Source organism: Gossypium raimondii, chromosome 4 (assembly GCF_025698545.1).
Source record: "Gossypium raimondii isolate GPD5lz chromosome 4, ASM2569854v1, whole genome shotgun sequence".
NCBI classification, from domain to species: Eukaryota; Viridiplantae; Streptophyta; class Magnoliopsida; order Malvales; family Malvaceae; genus Gossypium; species Gossypium raimondii.
Window position 1 is genome coordinate 13,545,712 of NC_068568.1, and position 22,073 is coordinate 13,567,784.

General features: G+C 35.1%; 2 protein-coding genes across 2 annotated transcripts; both read right to left on the bottom strand.

The window, feature by feature from the left end:
- Positions 1-13,112: 13,112 nt before the first annotated feature.
- Positions 13,113-14,962, bottom strand: LOC105768192 (ankyrin repeat-containing protein ITN1). Its single transcript, XM_052629935.1, has 3 exons — positions 14,671-14,962; positions 14,111-14,520; positions 13,113-14,032 (listed from the first exon to the last, which is right to left on the bottom strand). Exons 1-3 carry the CDS (start codon positions 14,909-14,911, stop codon positions 13,208-13,210), a joined length of 1,476 nt encoding a protein of 491 aa, XP_052485895.1. The 5' UTR covers positions 14,912-14,962; the 3' UTR covers positions 13,113-13,207.
- A 2,546-nt stretch (positions 14,963-17,508) lies between these two features.
- Positions 17,509-19,857, bottom strand: LOC105768191 (exocyst complex component EXO70H1). The gene has a single exon (XM_012587971.2). It carries the CDS (start codon positions 19,571-19,573, stop codon positions 17,681-17,683), a length of 1,893 nt encoding a protein of 630 aa, XP_012443425.1. The 5' UTR covers positions 19,574-19,857; the 3' UTR covers positions 17,509-17,680.
- Between the last annotated feature and the right edge of the window lie 2,216 nt (positions 19,858-22,073).

Genomic DNA, 22,073 nt, shown 5'->3' on the forward strand with positions numbered 1-22,073 from the left:
GCGCCTACGCAAGACCCGACCACGACGGCCTCAGCACCGATGCCCATACCACCCTATGTTCAGTATGTATTGTCTTATTCTGGTCTGTATTCTAACTTTTTTATTTTTACAGAAGCATAAAATGTTCCACATTTTTTTGCTTTTAGTTTTATGTTAGGTTGGACTATTGGTCATCCATCCCCGATGTGGTACACACCCGGGCTATCTCATTTCCCAATGACGACGCCTACGATGATGTATAGGCCATCTATGCATAAGACACCAATAGAGAGTCCACTCGTTGCCCTATCGGCTTATGGGACTCAACATAGTTATGCTTATTCGTCGTGGGTGACGCAAACACCTCCGGGATCTTTGTTTTATCAAGATGGGTCATCTTTCCAAACACCTATTTATAGACTGGATGGTGCATGATGGCAACCGCGAATGCAAGGATCTACATCGACCGAAGGTGAACCCCGACAAAATAACCCTGCTCGAAAGCTAAACTTTTAAGGAGTTCAGTGCGTAACCGTCGACCACCCTGATATGGCATAAATTCTGACCGGCATATGCACTGATGAATCGTATATTGTATCAGTTAAGAAAATAGAAGTTCTTTTGAATTTTTTTCGTACACAGTCTGATTTTTGAACCGTTAAACCCTAATTAAAATAGAAATTTACTTTGATTCTTTTCACATAGCATAACAATAAAATTTGATTTGAAAATAAATATCAAATGTTTTTGTTGAAAATTCCCATGAAGAAATACCAAATTCACTTTAGATTAATAATGGCTAACAATTCCCATGAAGACATTTATTATAATGTTTACTTTCGATGTGGACATGACGACATTGTATTGCCCAAGTTCCTACACCACCCACACAACCTCTGTTGGTTTAAGCTGTCTCGAATATCCATGTCGCGTATTCGAGTCGAGAACGGTGGACCTTTTGGTTTGCGACGCAATTCTCTATCGAGTAAAAACTTAAACGGAGCAAGCGATACAGGCGGCCACTTGCGTTCATTTGCGACTGGTGAGAATACGTGTCTCCACACGTTATACAAGTTTTCTAATTTGTACACTTTGTCGACAAAGCTCATGGGATCCAAACGTAGATTCATACAACCTGCAATTGCATGAACGCGTGAAAAATGAAGTGTGTCAAATATCCCACAATCGCAAATCCTATTTCTCAAATATACCCGGTACACTCCCTAAGCAATACATTTTTTCGGTCTGTCGAACTCCATCACCCGAAACCATAGGTCGTCACGCGAATGACAAACAACCATAATGTAGTTGGCTTGTGCCTTATCATTATTAATTTGTTTCAGTACTACCGGGGACCATATATGGCCTCCCTGCAATTGCCCAACATAACTCACCGCTCGCTTTGGGAATAATTCTGCCAAACTGAAGTATGTCTCTTTCACAATCGAGGTTATTGGAAAATGACGCGTTCCTTTTAAAATGGAATTAATGCATTCCGCTAGGTTTAAAGTCATATGGCCATATCGTAACCCATTATCATATGATTGTATCCACTGATTGAAGGGTATGTTAGTGAGGTATGTTATCCCTGCCGAGCTAGTTGACCGCAATATTTCCAACATCTCATGAAAATGGCCTTTTATGATCTCGTACCCTGTCCATATAAGTGGATAGCGACAATTACATACTAAAAATATAGAAAAAAACAAACATAATATTACAAACCAAATAATTTTGGTGGCGATTAAATACCTATGTTGGTCACTTGTCGTCGCTCAGTGGTAGACCGATATTGCTAGTAGTAGTTGGACGCAACATACCTTAGACAGTACCGATGGTGTATGCGATCCTAGAGGCTTCCCTATCGTTTAATTGTAGATAGTATTCCAGTTTCTCGATCCAAGATGACGCATATATCAGGTTGGGGTAGACATGCCTCATCAACCTAGATAGAAAGAAATCTGAGTCATCTGCTTTATCCGCCAGTGTTATTGCAAATGTAATTGGAAGGATCCTCCGATTACCATCTTGTTCTATAACCAACAACAGCCGACAAGTATATCTACCATACATAAAGGTACCGTCTATTGGTACCAATGGCTTGCGGTACTGGAATGCACCCCGACATTTTTTGAAGGTCTAAAACAGATGCTTGAACACTCGGCACCCACTGAGCAAGCAATCGTTGTAGTATGTGAGACCCATTTCAAGATCTATTACGCAACCTGGTATATACCTCTCCAGCACCTAACACCACTATCATACCTCATTGTATGATGCGTTTCACCCACTGTGCATCTTCTCCAAGACCTTTTGCTTAGCTATCCACGCCTTGTGGTACAAAGGCATGTAGTTGAATTGGCTACGAATATTAGCAATTAAAATCGACACAACAGTCCTCTGATCCACTTTCACCATCGATATTATTAGGCTCGCGGTCATATCTGAATCCAGTTTCGGATGATCTTGTGAAATACCAGCAACCCTACGAGTACTTTAAATTAATTAGAGCTAACCTTAAACCGTAAATAAAACCCTAAGAACCCAGTGATATTGTACCAGAAGCAACACATGTATGTGGACCGGTGAACTTTTTTATCATCCATAACCCCGTCTTCTTCTTAACAGAAGCTATAATTTTTCATGCGCAGCTACCATCTCGCATTGCACACTTGTCCTCAAACTTCTCAGATTTAGATTTAACCATGTGAAAGTTAACTCTATTCTTGATGTTGTACCGCTTCAATGCAACAAGAAAACCATCTTTATTGGAAAACTCCCTGCCCACTTCCAAATCACCCAAATCCAACGATGCACTTTCATGGCCAAGCCTTTTGTGTGGTAGTTCTGCAAACTCCAATGCATCATTTGCTGAAAGATTGACATTATTCATGTAGGCTGGAGGCGAGTACGCTGTGAATCTTGGATCCTTTTTTTTACCCCCTTCACCGTCTTCAAGTTCAATTTAAACAATATCCGGTTCAGAAAATAATGCAACTTCTGAACCGTTGACACTGGGATCCCAAGGTGGATCTAAATCAGATTCATTGTTGTCTTCGTTTTCTGACCCACCAACATTTTCCATGTTGGAGGTCACCTCACCGGTGGATGTTGTATGGAGTACATCATCCGTTCTCATGTACTTTTTAGAACATCTAAAATCACATGTCGATTGCTAACCACTGGAAGTTGATGCCATTCCCCAGTAAGTATTCCCAGCGATGAAGATCGACCCATTAAGGTGCTTGTCCCATCCATTAACTGAGTGTCGTACAAGGGTCTTGTATTCTGGTCTACCACCAAAACTAGATGGTTCAATGTTCTGCCTCCTCCTACTAAAATCTAAGGCTGAGACGGATAAGTGTTTTCCCATTAATGATTCTGGGATATTATAATGAGAACTTTTTAACAAAGTGGTTGGACTATCGACATTTTCAACCATTCTCTCCTCTCGAACAAGAACAGATGTTGAAGTCGCAAGTCCTTCACCTAACCTTGAAAATTACACATATAACTCAAGAAATGATGATCCATTGCCGAGGTTCGTCTGTACAATCACCTCTAATCCCTGAGCACTTTTGATATCAAATGAGTCATACCTCACGGGATCGACTGAAGCAGAAAATCAATACTTAATAGACGAAACTTTCATTTCCATAGATTCGAAGATTTTTCACCTAATTCTTTTACGAAGTTTTATCAATTCTATGTTCTGGTTAAAAGTCAGTCACGCTGTGTTCTCCGATAAAAAATCATGCCATTCTCGGTGTCACGGACCTCACTGTTGTAATAAATAATAGCACTAATCCATGCACTCATTTTCAACCAAATTATCTGTCGAGAGAAATTAGAAACAAAAACATTATGCAAAAAATATAATGCTTCATATAAATATTAACACGAAAAATCAACTTATACCTTCCCTATGAACTTCTATTCTTCTGTACTTCTTCAATTTCTATTGCTCCAATTTATGCCACCAAAGGCTGAAATATGGATCATTTATAGCCTAAGGGATAACACCCTAGTCCTTTCTGTAAAATGCCTCGGATAATAGGGGTTGAAATTTGTAGAGGAAAAATGCTCCAAGCAAGACACACTATCAGTAGCAGTACTGAAAAGGGCATCCAGTTAGAAGCGTTTTCAGCACTTTTACTGACAATGCATCCTGTTTGGAGTGTTTTTCCTCTACAAATCTCAACCCCTACTATTCGGGGCATTTTTCACAAACCTTTCAGATATCTATAGAATATCGGGATATCTTTTTAGAACCGTCTCCTTAAATTTATTTTTTTAGAAATAACAATACTGAAAAGGGCATCCAGCTGGAAGTGTTTTCAGTTCTTTTGCTGACTATGCATATTCTTTGGAGTGTTTTTTCTTCAAAATTATTTCTTTAGAACCCATCTCGTAAATTTTTTTTTCAGAACCCAACTCGTCAATATTATTTTTTTAGAACCCCTAGACCCTAAAAACTAAATAAAACACTACAACCCATAATTAATACACAATTAAAAATAAATAAATCCCTAAACTTAAACACTTACACATTAAAAAACCCCTAAACCCTAATTTAAAATTCCCACAACCCTAATTTCATAAACATTAAGCCCTAATTAACAATTAAACCATTGAGAAAACATAGGCAAAAGCGCGCAGATGTGGACACTATTTACAAGTCAAAGGGGAAAAAAACGCTGAGCTGGACGCTCTTTTTTGGTTTCCCCTTGAAAATGACTCCAGCTCAACATTTTTTTACAAAAAACGGGCCATTCCAATAAATATTAGGCAAAATGGCCTATTTTCATAATTTTTTTTTGGAAATGGGCCTTTTCTGGTAAATTAATCCATCTAACTAGCCATTTTCCAATACCTAGAAAATGAATGATGAAAAACAAAATCTCTAAGAAAATAATAAGAAGTTTTTCTTCCAAATGTACTTGTTCTCTATTTTTTATATAAGGAAGCAACATATAGTCTTTTTTTTATATTCCATTTAACGATGTATGTTCGGAGTTTGTGGTTGTCCCTTTCAATAATATTGTCTCCAAAATTCAAATATCGTTCTCCCATTTAAAGTGCAATGTAATTTATCATTGTACCTAACTAGTTATTGATTAGACCTATCATTAATTATGTATCGTTTTTATTTTTGTTCAACATTGTGTATGCCAAAGAGGATAGATATTTCTACGTATGATAATTGATTTCTATAATTAAAGGCTAGATTAGACATTTAATATTAATGAATAATTATCATAAACTCAATATTAATGAATAATTATCGTAAACTCAATTTCTTTAATGTATTAAATAAAAAATTTGTAATTCTTTAAATAAAATTTGTCATTTATCAAGTCCAATTGAGAAGATGACTTGTCTTGGGCATCAGAGCGGATGACTCCTAGAAGAAAGAGACATAGATGTGACTGACTAGACTGATAGTACATCAGACAATACCCAAGGAAAATAGATCTTGAATCCGTTTATGGATTTATTCATTTGTAGCGTTCATAGTGTGGCATATCTAAATCCTGAGTGGATAGTGGACTATGTATGTGTGACTCGTACACTTTGATGTAAGTAAAAACCTAAGCTCAAATAGATGAGGAATAGAAAGCTGGTGCATTGGGTGTATGACTTTTGTAGTATGTAATGTCATTCAAAACTGTGGAATTCATAGCCCAAATCATGGGTAAATGATATCCTCTCATTGTCATTACATGGTTGATAAAAAGTAAATGTGGTCATGGGTCGTCCGTCTTTGTGATGAATGACTTGATCACTATTTGATAGGGATTGACTTTTCGTGAAGAGAGATGTAATAGTTACCATGGGATAAAAAAAGATCATATTGGGAGAACGGATATTATCCCAAAGAGATCAAGGATATCCTATGAGGGTAACACACTTATGAAACAGTTATTAGACGAGCACTGAATAGTTGCTTTCGTAATATACGTAGTTGAAGAGAGCTTAGTCACGATACTATAATAGAATGACTTCGTTTATAATTAATAGAAGAAAAGTAGAAACTTAATTATAAATCATTTGAGCCTCAACTACATATGTCCAATTGATCCCTCCGCTAGCGCATTGAAACTAGAAATGAATTGCATGTTTGAATAAAAATGAACGAAATGAATAGAAAAAGATAAATGGGAAACATTTAGGAATGATTATGGTTTTCTCCGAAATTGGGAAATAGAATTATTTGGAAATGAACGTAGGTTTCCAAAAATGAAAATGGAAATTTGCAATCTATATGGATTACTTAAAAAATGATTGAAAGAATGATTTTATGTTTCTGGGACGTTTTGAAGCCTGAAAATGAAAATAAATGATTCGGTCATAATTAACATGTTGAGTTGTGAAATATTGGACATATTTTCTCAAAATTTTACCAGGGGCAAAATCGTTAAAATTTTATCAAGGGTAAAATTTTCAAAATTTTGTTGGGCATAAAATAGGGATGAGAAAATTATTTTATATATAAATATTAAATTTTATTTTGGAAAATAGAAAAACTGAATCGAGTTGGATCACATTACAAAGTACTAGGTCAAAAAGGCCCAAGAAGTACTCGTAATTGGACCCGATATGAGAGAGACCCAAACCCTCTCATGAATATGAAGGGGAGACAATCCAAGTAGGAATACTAGGTCAAAACGTCTACCCTACTCCTATTCTAAGTAGGATGTTGTTTTCCATTTGAAATAAACCACTGCAACTCAATAAGGGTTCTACCTTCACTTCCTATAAATAGATGACACCGGTAGAGCTATTTAGAGAACTTTTGAGAGATTGTTATTCTGTCGAAAAATAGAGAAAACTTATTTTCAACTTTTAAATATATTTTTTTAGAATAACAATTTATCGATTTCTTTTAAAGAAGAGAAAATTTATTTTTTCACTCTAAAAAGAAAACTTTTCTAGTTTTGTGTTTTGGTTCAATTGGTTCGAGCTCACACTCGAAGCAATTCGTGGTAGGAGAATAGAAGAGAAGATCTTTCGGTTGAAAGTCAAAAAACATCAAGGATCTGCTTATCCAAAAACAAAATTATGAATTTGATTAAGTTTTAGTGGTATAATGATCACAAACCGAGTCGATTTTCAAAATTTTAATTTTCTGTTGTTCTAGAAACCGTTGTCAAACCGAGTTTTTCCAACAAATCTCTCTTATAAATATCCTCTTGATGAGGAAGAAATGATCGAATTTTCAACCCTAAAGTTACTCTGAGCAAATCCATTCTCTCTTTCTCTCTCTTAGTTAGTTTGTTCTTTTGTTCCTTTCTAGCTCTTCACCTCTTTAAGTGAACCAATGTAACACCCCTAGCCCAACTCTGTCACCAGATTAGGATAACGGAGCATTATTGCACAAATCAGAACATTTAACTTACAATAGAACAATCTTACAATTTAATTTATAACATTCAATAAATCAATTTAATTAAAGCAATAATACACTTATGGGCCTTAAATTGAGCTTACGGGGACCTAAGTATAGTTTGGGAACATTTTGGGATCAAATTGAAAAAAACAGAAAATTTTGGAAAAACTTGAAAATTTTGGAAACAGGGGTCAAACGGCTGTGTGACATAGCCCAGACCATGTGAACACCTGAAGTCTGGACATATGGCCGTGTCCCAGCCTGTGTGTTTGTCCGTGTGGGTATTCAAAATAGGATCACACAGCCGTGTCACAAGCCTTGTGCCAAATCGATGTTGGGTCACATGGTCGTATCGTAGGTCATGTGCCAAACTGTGTTACATACTAACTTGAGACACACGGTCGTGTCGCAGGCCGTGTCTTAGACCATTGAAACCTGCATCTAAAACAATAATGAGACATGGCCGTGTGTGGCACACTGCCGTGTGACAGCCCATGTCCCAGGTCTTGTGATCCATTTTTAACCCCTAAAACAAGCCAATTCAAGCACCATTTCTTAGACAATAAGAAACACTATAACTAGTCTATTTCACATGGTTAAAATCACATTCAAAACACTAAAAACATGCCAAATTTTAATATATCCTATCATTAACCAATATGAAATCAAAAGACACCTCAATTCACAAACCAATTCAATTCAAGAACAAAGTTACAATTCCACACCTTAAACACATAACATTTATACCAAAAGACCATTTCATTCTCATACTACACCACCATAAGTTACCACTTTAAAATTATCACCAAAATGACCATAACCATATAAGTTTAAACATTTACAAACCAAACCATATATGTACAAGTAGATACAAGACAGAACAAAACACATCATATTAATAAGCTAATCTAAAGCACCTATTACATGACATTTATAGCCTTGCACCAAGGTAACCAAAAACTACCAAAATGATGGAAGGATAGTGTGATCGTGCTCCGACGAGATTCTAACCATTCAAGCTTTCTGATGACCTACAGAACAATAAACCACTAACATAAGCAATTAGCTTAGTAAGCATATATAATGTGAACTTTAAACTTACCGAATATGTTATATTTTAACCATTCAAGCATGGATTCAATCATTTAATTATGTGTATACATTTCAATCCTATACACATAACTCCACAAGGTTAGTATGTGTATAATTAGCATATAAATTCAACTAATTTATGGAACATTTCATAAAAGAAATCTCAATAAACAAACCATCTATCATATATTCATTTAGTTCCCTTTTCAATCCAACTACACCTATCATACTTTCCGTTTCATATGCTCAATAACATAACTCGTTTCATATACGTACTTTCTCATTTAACCTTAATTGTTCGTTGAACCACGTAGAATAGCATTAGATACTCGGGAAATACTTACACAAAGTGTGCCTTTTCATGTAATTGTAATCGTCTCTATAATATTTACACGAGCTGTGAAATGGGCCTACTCACACGAGCTGTGGCTCAGGATGTTAGCTACACGATGATGCTCACACGAGCTGTCGAGAGTCTGTAGAAAATGAAAGACCTTGGCCATCATTAGGACATTCAACACCAGCAACCGAAACCATATAATCCCTAATGACATGTCATTGTATCCTAAGTATTCACAAGGTTCAAGCGGGACTTTTAAACCATCCAATATCTAAAGTATCATATTTTTATCAACTTCATTTATACCTAGCATAACATTAATTAACATACAATCAAAACAACAATTATTAAGTTTAATAATCATATGAACTTACCTCAACTAACACGATTGTAATAGTAAAGTCAATGACTAATTCGACACCTTAGCTTTTCCTCAATTCAAGTCCGGTTGATTTTTTTCTTGATCTAAATAATAATTTCATTCCATTAAACATTTCAAATAGCTTAATAACATTAATTCTAGCTTAACCCATTTTAATGTGAAATTTTAAAATTACCCCTAACATTTTAACCTTTATACAATTTAGTCCCTAAACCTGAAACTTACAATTTAGCCACAATTAATAAAATTTCATGCTAGCCGATTTTCATAGGGTTCCCTGAGATCCTATATTTATCAAAATTTCACATTAGCACTAATGAATTTTACTCTTTTAACAAATTAATCCCTAAACCTTAAGATCACTAAAAATCACTTAACAAAACATGTATATTTAACAACCAAATTTAATAATCTATCAATTAACTTCAAGAACTCTTCAATTTCATCCATGGAAAGTCCCTATACCTTTAACAACTTTACAAATTGACCCCCGGGCTAGCTAGATTAAGTTAATACGATAACAAAAACAAAAATGACTAAATACGAAATTAAAATCACTTACATGTAAGCTCTTGAATTGGTCGAACCTTAATGCTATAGAAATGGTTATTTCTTGTCTTAAAATTCGATGGAGAAAGGAAAATAATGAAGATGATACTAATTTTTATTTTAGTTTAAGATTTATTTATTTAATTACCATTTTACCCTTAGGTTATTAACTTATAAAATAACGAATCATACCCATAATTGTCCACTAAATTTACAAAAGGTTTATTTAACATTTTAACCCTTCAACTAAATAATCTAAGATCATTTAATACATTTATCTAATAAACATTAACTTTTGATACTTTTATAATTTAGTCCTTTTACTTAATTAACTAACTAAACATTAAAATTTATTAACCAAATTTTAACACGATCCTAATAATCACTCGTAAACATTAAATAAATATTAAAATACTAACTCACTCATCGGAATCATGGTCCCAGAATCACTATTTCTGACACCACTAAACTTGGGTTGTTACAACCGATCTCCATAGAATCACCATTCACTCATTCTTACCTCATTCTTTATTCATCCCTTATTGTACTTTGTATCAACAATAGGTGTGGTGAATGTGGATCGAACAATGTCTCAGACATAGAAAGATGCTACTTCCAACCTCCTTAACTGCACCAACCTTGCCAACTCCACTCAAGGGAATGACAAAAACCCTGTTAACACTAAGCTTCCTTCAAACCACACTCCTTCTTCCAGTACTCAGACTATGAGCCACCTAACTATTAGCCTTCTTGCAGCTTTTACCCAATTCATGGCCTCCCTCAACATACCTTTCTCCACTTCTCTAAATGATCTCACCACTACCACAGTTGTGCCACTGGCTACCCTAGGCACTCAAATCTCAGTTGGCACTTCTCTTTCAGATTCCAAAGACAAGGTGTTGCGCCAAATTTTTTTCCAATTTGGCAACTCTCCAATCTCAGCCCACTATTGTTGTTCTACCCCTAAATCAGATCTCCAGCAACAATAAACATCTAGCCCCAACAGCAAGCCAGTGAGATGTAAGAAAAGATGCATATAATGGAAAAGCAACTCTTAGACCAACAACGCAAGTTTCAGGAACAATAGGAGCGTCAATGCCTATTGAAATTGTAGAATGCCTACAATGAGCAATTAATCGCAGAGTTACGTGCAACCAAGGATGCTACTGACCTGCCATGCGCATACGCGTTGAAACGTATGTCGTTGAGGAGAGCTTAGCTACGATAATATAGTGGAATGACTTCATGACTAAATGCGTTTATAATTATTAGGTGAAAAGCCGAAACTTAATTATAAATCATTTGAGTTTCAACTACATATGTCCAATCAGTCCTTCCGCTAGCTCGTTGAAATCATAAATAAATTACGTGTTTGAATAAAAATGAATGAAATGAATAGAAAAAGAGAAAAGGGAAACATTTAGGAATGATTATGGTTTTTTCCGAAATGGAGAAATGGATTCATTTGGAAATGAATGTAGGTTTCCAAAAATGAAAATGTAAATTTGCAATCCTATATGGATTACTTAAAAAATGATCAAAAGAATAATTTTATATTTTTGGACTATTTTGAAGCCCAAAAATGGAAATAAACCATTCGGTCATAATGAACATGTTGAGTTGTGAAATATTAAACATATTTTCTTGAAATTTTACCAATAGAAAAATCGTCAAGATTTTACCAAGGGTAAAATTGTCAAATTTTATTGGGGGTAAAATAGGGATGAGAAAATTGTTTTATATATAAATATTAAAGTTTATTTTGGGAAATAGAAAATTTCATGAATTTTTAATAGTTTATTTCATTTAAACCAAACAGATTCGACCACCAGTCTAATTTCAAAAACATTGGTTGAGACTTGAGTTGTCCATGGGTCAGGCCACTTGGCTTGGCCCGAAAGCCTGCTCGAAAAATAGGAAGATTTGGGCAAAAATATAGGCTCGAAAAATGGGCTTGGGCAAAAAAATAAGGTCCATTTAGAAAATAGGCCAGGCTCTGAGCAAGGTTTTTCTTGCCGAGGCTCGACAACCCAGCCTGAATTCGTAATAAAAAACCCCTATACTATTTTGCTGTTGTTTTTCCATGTTTTGCTATTGTTTTCCCACTTTTTACCACTGTTTGCTCTCATTTCACTATTATGTCGCTACTATTTTATTGTTAATGTTTAGATATTGTATAACACTTTTTTATTGTTAATTTTGCTACTATTCTAGAGGTATTTGCTTGTTAAGTTACATTTATCTTAGTGTTCAATAAAAAATTTTAATACGGTTGGGCTGGGCTGAGCCCGAATTTTAATTTTTTTATTCGGGTCGAGCTTGAATATAAAATTAGGCCCATTTTTCGGGTTAGGTCAAAAAATTTTGTTAGAGTCCAAACCCGACTCATGAACAACTTTAGTTGAGACCCATGTCAAGCTAGTCTTCCTCTATAAATACCCTTTTCCACATCAGCGCAAGAAAATACACATATAAGAAGACACACAAGACTTGAGAGATAGCTTACACTTTACTTAGATACGACCTCAACACCTTCAAACCACCATCTTTAGTGACTCTTTATACGACTTACGATGTGAATCACTCCCATTCTAATAATTCTTTGCATCCCTTACTGTTTGAATTGTCACTCTTGTATTATTTTACACTATATATAATCTAATTATTATAACAATATTTAAATAAAAAAAAAGCGTCTACAAATACACATTAAAAAAAAGTTTGAGGCACAAATTTTTTTAATCTAGACATCTAAATAATTATTGATTCATTTTCTAAATGTAAAAATCGAGTGCGAACACAAAAAGAGGCTTATGGTTGACCAAAAAAGGGGAAAAAGGTAAAACGGAAAACTCTAGTAAATAACTCGAAGGCTGGCTGCCACATTGGTATGTATAAAATGTTTCAATTTATTGAAAGTTTATAAGCTTTATGTATAATTATTTACGAGGAATGGGTATAAAATTGTGATTTTATGTTATTTCTATTTTTTATAGGAAAATAATAAATTAGATTTTCCTTTTGATTTTTAATTTTTTTTTAGTTGGATATGAATTTTTTAGCAAAAAAAAGAAGCTGAAAATTAAGAAAAAATATTTGATTTGTCGTCCTTCTATCGAAAAGGGATAGGGATGATGTAGAAGCACAATTTTATGCCATCCCTTCTCATTATTATATATATATATATATTAAAAAATTAATTTATCAATTTATCCATGAATACAGTGTTTTTTGGGTTTCATTGGCTGATGTCGTCAAATGAAATTGATGAACCTTTTTATTTCCCTCAAACTGTTTTTTTTTTTTAAGTTTTCCTTTTTCTAATTAATTAATTACCCAGATTAAAGGAAAAAAAAAACACAAGAGAGCCAAGACCGGGTTACTATATGTTTCATTTTCTAGCTTACCAAACACATTCATGTATGTTCTATCAATGAACCATTTAGCATAGGCCATTTTCCAACTAGTATGAACATCAAAGGGCATAGATTGTGTTCACTTCTGTATCAGTACCTGATAAACTCAGGGAATCTGTTTGATTGGTTGAATTCTTGTCTTTCTTTTTAACTTTTCGAACCCTTTTGTTTTTCACCACCAAATAAGTCATGGCACCCAGAACTCCACCCATTGTTACTCCTCCTATAACTGTTACAAGAATTGCAGCCCACCTGTTACGTCGACCCGCCACTATATACGATGATGAAATATATGAAATACTGGTGCAGACAGAGGCCAACCACATCAACTTATTAATCACCTCAACAAACCTTTTCTCTGTTTTTAGTTCTCTTCTCACGATTGTGATTTGTACGACAACGACAGCGAGTGACGTGAAGAGCGCGAGCGCGTTGAACACACAGAAGATCTTAAACGATGTTCCCCGAGCAACAGTGGCCACCCCGTTGTCGTTATCGCCCCCGGGGACCGTGAAAATTGTCATAAATGCAACAGTTGCGAAAAGCACGGCTACCACTGTGACTTGATTGGTGGCATTGTTGATGCCTTGCTGGTGAAGCTTAATCAGCTCCAGGACAATGCCATCCACATTTCTGTTTGTTTTGAGGGTTTGCTCTAGCTGAGTATGCACTTCTTTCTTGATCTCTTTCATGGTTTTCCTCAGCTCGTCTGGCGGTTGGTTTAGCTCGTTCGCTCTCACACCACCGAAACTAGACAAACACTCTTTTATTTCGACAATCTCCTCAGAGAGGGGAAGCCCTTCGGCAATGTCGAGAGCTGTTTTCTGGTCTCTTGTAAGTGCATTCACACTAGTGTCTGGGATCTGTAGAAGTTCATTCACTATCTGCGGGAAACAGTTACAGGTAAGAATGAACGCATTTTCTAAAATGTTTCATATATGACACTAATCGATTGTTGATACCTCTGTCCGTTTTTTTCGAGTAGCGATATGTAATGCCGTATTACCGAACTTGTCCGGAAGTGTGACAGTGGAAGGATCTGTCTTAAGAAGCAGCCTCACCACTTCATAGCTTACCCCTTTAACTGCCATATGCAATGCAGTTTGCCCTTTTTTATCAGTCTTTGTTGCCAATTGTGGATCCTTGTCAAGCAATGCTTTGACAATATCAACATGCCCTTGCCTTACAGCAAAGTGTAATGGATTTTTCCCATTTGCCTTTGGTATCTCTATCAAGCTAGGATCATTTTTGAGCAATGCATGTACTACATCCGTATGCCCTTTTGTTGCTGCCGATACAAGAGGGGTTGCATTTGCTTGCCCGACTGTTTTACTTAGGCTTGGATCGTGATCCAACAGCACCTGCACAATGGCTGCATAAAAGGTGTTCATTGAACTGAGACATACTGCAGTATCCTAAGATGCAACTTTCGGATTGTGTACAAGCATTTCAAACCAAACATATTTTTCTCAATTTTGGCCTTAAATTTACACTCATAAGAGAGAAAGTTGTTCATACATACCTTCATGACCTCGGTTTGCCGCAATATGCAATGGATCAAGCTCGAACCGATTCTTCAATTTAATAACCTCCTTAGTTGTATACGGTAAAAGCTCTTTTACTATATCGATATACCCTTTTTCAGCTGCGATAAACAAAGCCGTCTCCCCTAATTCATTCACTTCATTCACAATTGCTACCCTTATTTCTTCCACCTTATTAAAAACCATGTAAAAGAGGATCAAAATGCCGATGCAACACATTTTATAGACGTTGACATGCAAACATTGTTGTATAAACGACTTACCTCAGCCTCAAATTCTGCTGCACTAACTATACCAGTCATTCGATCATCAATTTCTGCTAGAATCTGTCTAATTGCTGCAACATCACCGCGTTGTGCGGCAAGGTGTATTTCGGTATCGTTGTGGCGGCCAGTCACTTGTTTCACGTACTTCTTTTTATCTAACCGCTTTTCGGAATTAGAACCAGAAGCAAGGGACTTGCTGGAATTTGAAACCACCAAGGCCTTCCCTGAATTGGATAGAAACAGAGTAGGCCTTGACGTAGGCGAACCCGGTAGAATCGTCTCCCGTAAATGCGCAGGCCGTGAAAGAAGTCCTTTCTCCAAATCATTCTCGCATTCTTTGCGCATTTCATTCATGTTCAAAAAGGAAAAAAAACAAATTAATTCTAAAATAATACTATCAATCCATTGATTCCATTCACCTGGGATTTTTCGAAAACCAAAAGGATGATCAAAAGCAGAGAGAGAATGCACCTTCTTCTTTACCGTACTCCATCAAAAGATGCAAAATAGAACCTTATTCCTTTATGTTTTTTTAAAAAAAGAATAATGTTACCTTTTTCTGCAACTTATGGTGTCAAAGCAATGAAAAATCAAGGTAGTAAATAATCTTTCTTTTTCTTCATATATATATGATGCATATACGGACGTTAACGCAGTGGACTTGACACCCCGTTAAGGGTGCTCTATCATTGAGTTTACTCTGTCCGAGAAACATGTAATAACAAAGCAATGGATTGGAATAAATTGAGAGATATTTCTAAACAAAAGAAAAATAGTGGGCCAAAAAAGCTAGACACATATCCAACTTCCCTTGCCTTTTAATCCCTTATAAAAACTTTAACCAAATGAACAACTGCATTTTAGCCTCTCAAAAAACAATTAATTATTCAATTTAAACATAATTTTTAGCTTTAGACCCTCCTATTTTTTAAAAATTTTATCCCAGTCCCTCTAACACCAAATTCTTCACTGTTGTTCCTCGAATGTTGTTGTTTGAGACCCAGCATTTTAAAAGTTGCATATCCAATTCAAGTGTCAAGAAGGTTTCTTCTCCACAACTTCCTCTTATGTTTGGTTTGATTAAATTACTTTGCGGATTGTGTACTATAGGTTTAGGAATAAATTAATCTTTTTTAAGTGACTTAAAAAACCTCTAATTTAATTCTGATCCAGATTATATAAAATTTTAGGGTAAACTATATCAGAGGTCAATTTAGTCACTGTCGTTACAAAAAATTATCAAAATGGTCTCTCAGTCGTTATCTCATTAACGGGAAGCTGACTGGACTTGCCGTGTCAGTGTTTTTATATTTTGTTGTAAAAATTACACAATAAAAAATTGTTCTTTTAGTCCTTTTAAAAATTAGAAAATTTTTAACCTAACACCCTTCCATCAGCAAATAATCGACCATCCATTTCTCATCGTCATCATCATCACTGGCCGGCGTCCAGGTTATCATCCAATTGGTCAACTTAGCAAAATTTAAATCAATTACAATTGCAAAATGTTACATCATCAAACTTTTACCCAATTCAAGTTACGCTCACAAGTTCAAATACTAAAATGAATCTAATCATCAAAGTCAAGTACCAAAGTGAAAAGAAAATATAGATGCTAAATTGGACCTAATTACCAAATTTAAACATCAAGATTATATTTTTTTTTTCTTTTTCACCTTAGGGAGAGAAAAGTTTGGTAAAAGTATCACAAAACCCCTTGTACTATACTATAGATTGTATTTTAGCCTCCCTACTGAAAAATTAGCAAATTAGTTTCGGTACGTTAGATGAGTGAACAAAACAACCCTTCCGTTAAAATTGCACTATTAAATATTTGTTTTGGTGTTTGTATATAAGGTATATTAATAAATTTAGCCCTCAAACTTTACACATTTATTCATTTTGACCCCTACTCTTTTATTGGAAGTAAAAAATTTTGAAACTAATAAAGCTATGGGGTCAAAAAGGCCTTAGTAACAAATTAAAAAAACAGAGTCAATTAAACCCTTCTAAATTTTAAAATTATTTTAAAAACCATAAAATTGTAAACAAAACTTATAAAAATTTAAAATTATAAAATTTTATTAAAATTAACAATATCGACCCAATAAAAGAGTAGGGGTTAAAATTTTGTTTTTAAATCTTATAACTATTAGACTTTAATGGGTCAAGATTGATATTTTTAATAAAAATTATAATATTTTAAAATATAATTTTTTAAAAATAAAATTTTTATAATTTTTGTTTATAATTTTATGATTTTTAAATATAATTTTAAAAGGGCTTAATTAATTTTTTAATTTGTTATAAGGTCTTTTTAACACTTTAGTCTTATTAATTTAAAATTTTCCTAATTTATTTTCAATAAAAATAGGGTTTAAATTGAATAAATATATAAAATTATGAGCTAAATTTATTATTATATTTTATATTTAACGTCAAATTTAATGAAAAATTATTTTACTCACTCATCTAATAATAATAAAAAATTAAAATATACTACAAAAGAGGAAGATAGGCCTTTTATTTGAATCTTACGCAATTGAAAAATGAATGAAATGATTGGTAAAGCATATATTTGAGGACATGAAAATCAGGAATTAGACCATTTACAGAAAATATCGTTAAAAAATCGTATCTGACTACCTCGGAAGGATATTGAGGATTACATAAACATAAAATCTCCATAACTTTTTTTTTTCCTAAGAAGAAAAGACAAACTCTACGCTCGTAAGAGTGAGCGCATATACCGATGATGATGAGACGATGTTGAAGAAGATGTAGATGAACTTCCCGAACTAACCGTCGCAAAGAACAATTCCGACAAGTAATTCCCTACATCTTCAGGCGAAAATCGGACGAATAATTTCTCGCTACTTTCTTCTCCCACCGTTGATTTATGCATATCATAGAACTCCCTATACACTGCCACGACTTTTGTCCCGATTGAAGCCTTGATCTCGTCTCGCAGTTTCAGATCGGGTACGACGCAAGAACACTGCTTACTGTATGCATCTTCAAAGCTTGAAGTAAATTTCATGAAACATTCTTTAGCTTTCCCGCCGGTCATCGAAGCCATTGGATTCTCCGGCAATGATGCGAACACTTGGCCCCAAGCTAACCGCTCGTAGTTCGCCGCGAACTGTCTCACCTTGGCTTCATGTTTCGTTATCCATTCCTCGCCCAGTAAATACATGAGATTGGATGCACGGACTCTGGAGATTACATGTTGGAGATTGTTGGCTAGGAATAGGTACGATAATGAGACGTCTTTGTAATGCTTTGATTTGCAGTCGAGTTTGCAGAGTAGGACGAGGATTAGCCACGCTATGCGGACGGAGATCGCAGGCCTCGGAGAATCGTCGGAAACCGGACTGTCGAAGAAAGATTCCGGTAACGATGACTTCGCTGGTGGTGGCCAGTCCGAGATAATGTCAGTGAGGATGTTACCATAATCGGCAAGGAGAGTGAGGTAATCCATCGAGTACATCGTTAAACGATGCAGACCACTGCCTGGAGTCATCGCTTTGGAGGAGTCCTTATGGATTGTAGACTCGAAATCCGTCAACAACGACAGGACTGACTCGCTGAGTCGAACTAGCGAGTTAATAGCTTGCAATCGGACGGCTGAAACTGATTCAAAAGCAAAGATCGTTTCAATCTCTTGCCAATCCTCTGAAATAGCCGTGTACATATCGAGAACACGGAACATTTTCTCCAACGGCGATTTCTTAGCCTTGGCGACGAGTTCGGCGAATCCAAACAAAAGCGTGGCGCCTTCTTTTGAGATCTCCGCAAAGCAAGATTCTTTGATGGAATCCGACGAAGAAAAGACGTGATCACAGAGGATTCTTTCTCCTTTGAAAAGTGTCCTCAACGAAATTTTCTCGGCATCTAACCAGTTCTTGATTTTCCAATCGAGTACATCCCAATCCATTTTATTAACCTGAGACGAGCTTAGTTTCTCGATCCCCAGCTTGTAAATGCCTTCATCGATAATCGACTTTCGAATAATTTTATATACTCGTATGCATTCTTTAGCGTAACCAGAAGCGATCATGCAATCTGCTATCAATTTCAGGTCCGACATAGCCGTAGAAGAAACATCCTCTAACTCAGTGATGGAATCCCCCGCGGGGCGAATCTCATCATCCGGCAAGCCATCATCATCATAATCCGACATGCTTGTGGAAGTCCGTGATGACCGGGTGGAAACGGATTCCGGATCCAAATCCGCCCGGTTCGTCGACAGAATCTGGTAAAACTCTTTTTGAAGCCTCTTCATTGCGATCTGCATCAAACGTTGAGCCTGACTGAACTTTTCCGAACCGGAATCTTGATCAGAAACCAGCAAATGCATGATATCTTGTAGCTCGTTGACGGATTTTGTGAACTGCATGGCTTCTCTCTTGCTTTCGTGGAAAAGAGAGGTAACTCCAGCGTAAGCTGACGTTTCGGCATCCCATTTCATGATGATTGCGGCAGCGGCGTCGATGGCATGCTCGATCTCGGATTGGGAGAATCTACGGCGAGCAGTACTAGATAGCGAAGGTGAGTTGGATTGGCGAGAGATGGACAAGGAAGCCGTCCTGGGGCTGAAACAAAGGCTCTTCATTCCTTCCCTGGGCAGGAAGAGGCAGGTATGGTGAAGCTGTGTATGTTTCGCAAGCTTTCTCTAGGTTGTTTGGGGGATTTAAGATGATGAATGAGTGGGTGGGGAATTTATAGAGCGTTGGGTAACGGCAAATCTCAAATTTTCAAAATGCCAAGAAACATTAATGTCTTATATACCCTACATCAAAATTTTTTTTTTTTTTTCTAATTCTATATGACCAACTAAGTTGGAAATTTCTGCCATTTGAAGAAATATGCCTGCAATGTTAGACTTAAAATTCAGTCAATACAGCGTTTCAATTAGTTTCCATTTTCCCCCCGGGAGTTGTCGATATGGTCTCAAAACTTTTAAGGTTAATTTCTCCATTTTAAAGTATTAGCATCTAAATGTGTGCTGGAATCTACATACAGCACGTGGATTTTTTGATCACTTCAAAACCAGGTTATTCATGCATACCATAACAATTTCAACATATGTCCGCTAATGACTGGGTTGATAGACTTAATTAAATTATATAAAGATTTGGATTTCATAGTGAAAAAGCGTGAAGAAAGAGAAGAGTGGAGTAATAAATAACTGTCCCACGAATTCCTTGCAATGTCATATGATTTGAAATCTGTTAAGCAAATTACTAAATCCTATCGCGTGTGAACAAGTAGTTATCAAGAGCTTCATCATTTTGAAACAGTTTAAAATAAACCATGCATGAACCCACAGGTAATTATCTTAATCGCTGGTTTATTACTGATTAACTCCTTTTGACTTTTAAAAGTCATTCAAGCTTTGACAATTTTTTAAATATCTCTAAATAACTTTAGAAATAATGAAATCTTATTAACTTGCCCTCTTCTAAAATATTTAGTTTCTGACTTTTGTTCTAAACCTCATTCAAGTGGGTCTATTTGCATATTTATTGCTTTTTTTTATTTAGATTAATTAAGACATCAAAGCATTAATTTTTTATCAACTTTTTATCATGTATGCGGGTTAAAGTTTATTACAAGTTTTTCCATCATATCAAAGAGTTCATTTTAGTCCTTGTATGTTTGGAAAGATATATGTCAACTTTGTTGTTAACGGAATGACGTGAAATTAAATCAAATAAAAAAATTTATTGGTCTTGAAAACAAATGGAATAACGTGACTTAATGATGGCTGATGTGAACGAAATTACAAATAGTTTAAACCTAATAATTTTGTAAAAGAAAAAATCGAAAACAATTTGAGATAAAAGCAAAGTCAACTGCTCATCTCTATTCATTCTTCAAAACCATTCTTTATCCTCTTAATTTCATTTAATGCCACGTCAGCCACCGTTAAATCATGTCGTTCCATTAACAACAAACTTGACATGCAAAGACTAAAATGTCAACTTTTCAAATGTATAAAAATTAAAATAAACTTCACGATATAGCACGGAGACTTACGATAAACTTCATGATATTTTTAGTAGTAAAAGGGGTAATATAAGATATTTAAAAAAAGGGGGGTAACAATATAGGGGTTGTAGACGCATTTAGTCTGGATCCTTATGCACAACTTTTTCATTCTAATTACAGCCACAAAAATTCAATTAAATAGTAATAGAAACAAAATCCAATGAAATGATTCAATGAAGGGAAGCAAATTTCCAATAGGACTTAAAGGGAGACCCAGTGTGGCTTTGAGATTGCCACATTATACTTCCATCTAACCAATTGAAGAAATTAAAGGCTTTGCTATGAGAAAACTTGTGTTAGGGTCTTTTGTGACGGCTTTAATCTGTGGCATGGAATAGGTCAGGACGTCAACCTCCATGACCATGACCCAGCTACAATTTTGCAAGTGGCATTGTCCATAACATCATTGACCCTTTATTTGGAGCTGCTTTATTTTATTCACGAGTAAACTCAATAATTTTTAAATATAAATTGAATTGAAAATCATTATTAAATAATATATATGGATCCAACTATCTTTAAATTTTGTTTTTGTTTTACATGAATAATATAAAATAAATATCATAATAGGATAAGGAGAATAATATTGACGAAATTAGACAAAATGTACTGTGAATATTTGGTGCTGCCTATACCAATTAGCGGCACCCATTTAATCTTTAAAAAGAAAAATTTGGGTGCAACCTAACCAACCGGCCATACCAGAATGAAATGCGATGACCTAAAATATTTAGGAACTTGATATGTAAGTTTGTCATTTTGATTGAAAAGCTTTTAAGGGTGCCACTGACACCAAAGTTCAAAAGGGTAAATAGCTTCATAAACTCTTTTTGTTTATTATTTCTTTTTATTTCCCTTCAACACAAAAAATAGAGAGGCCTTTTACCAATTAGTCCAAAATATTTATTTTACTAAAAAGTATTTTGTAAAAAGTTGATTCCAACTGAAATAAATTTTATTTACTTTTTAAAAATAATTTTTTTAAAAATAATTTTTTCAAATAATTATTTTGTAAACTTATTTTTCGAAAAATTAGTCGAATTGGAATAAAATAATTTGAA

Bases quoted from the DNA above. Each gene is read 5' to 3' on its own strand.
- LOC105768192 (XM_052629935.1), bottom strand. From the start codon at position 14,911: ATGTGTTGCATCGGCATTTTGATCCTCTTTTACATGGTTTTTAATAAG. The intron at 14,521-14,670 runs GTATGTATGAAC...CCTTTTATGCAG, and splicing joins GGCAAACCGAGGTCATGAAG to CCATTGTGCAGGTGCTGTTG. The intron at 14,033-14,110 runs GTATCAACAATC...TGTTTCCCGCAG, and splicing joins CTCGAAAAAAACGGACAGAG to ATAGTGAATGAACTTCTACA.
- LOC105768191 (XM_012587971.2), bottom strand. From the start codon at position 19,573: ATGAAGAGCCTTTGTTTCAGCCCCAGGACGGCTTCCTTGTCCATCTCT.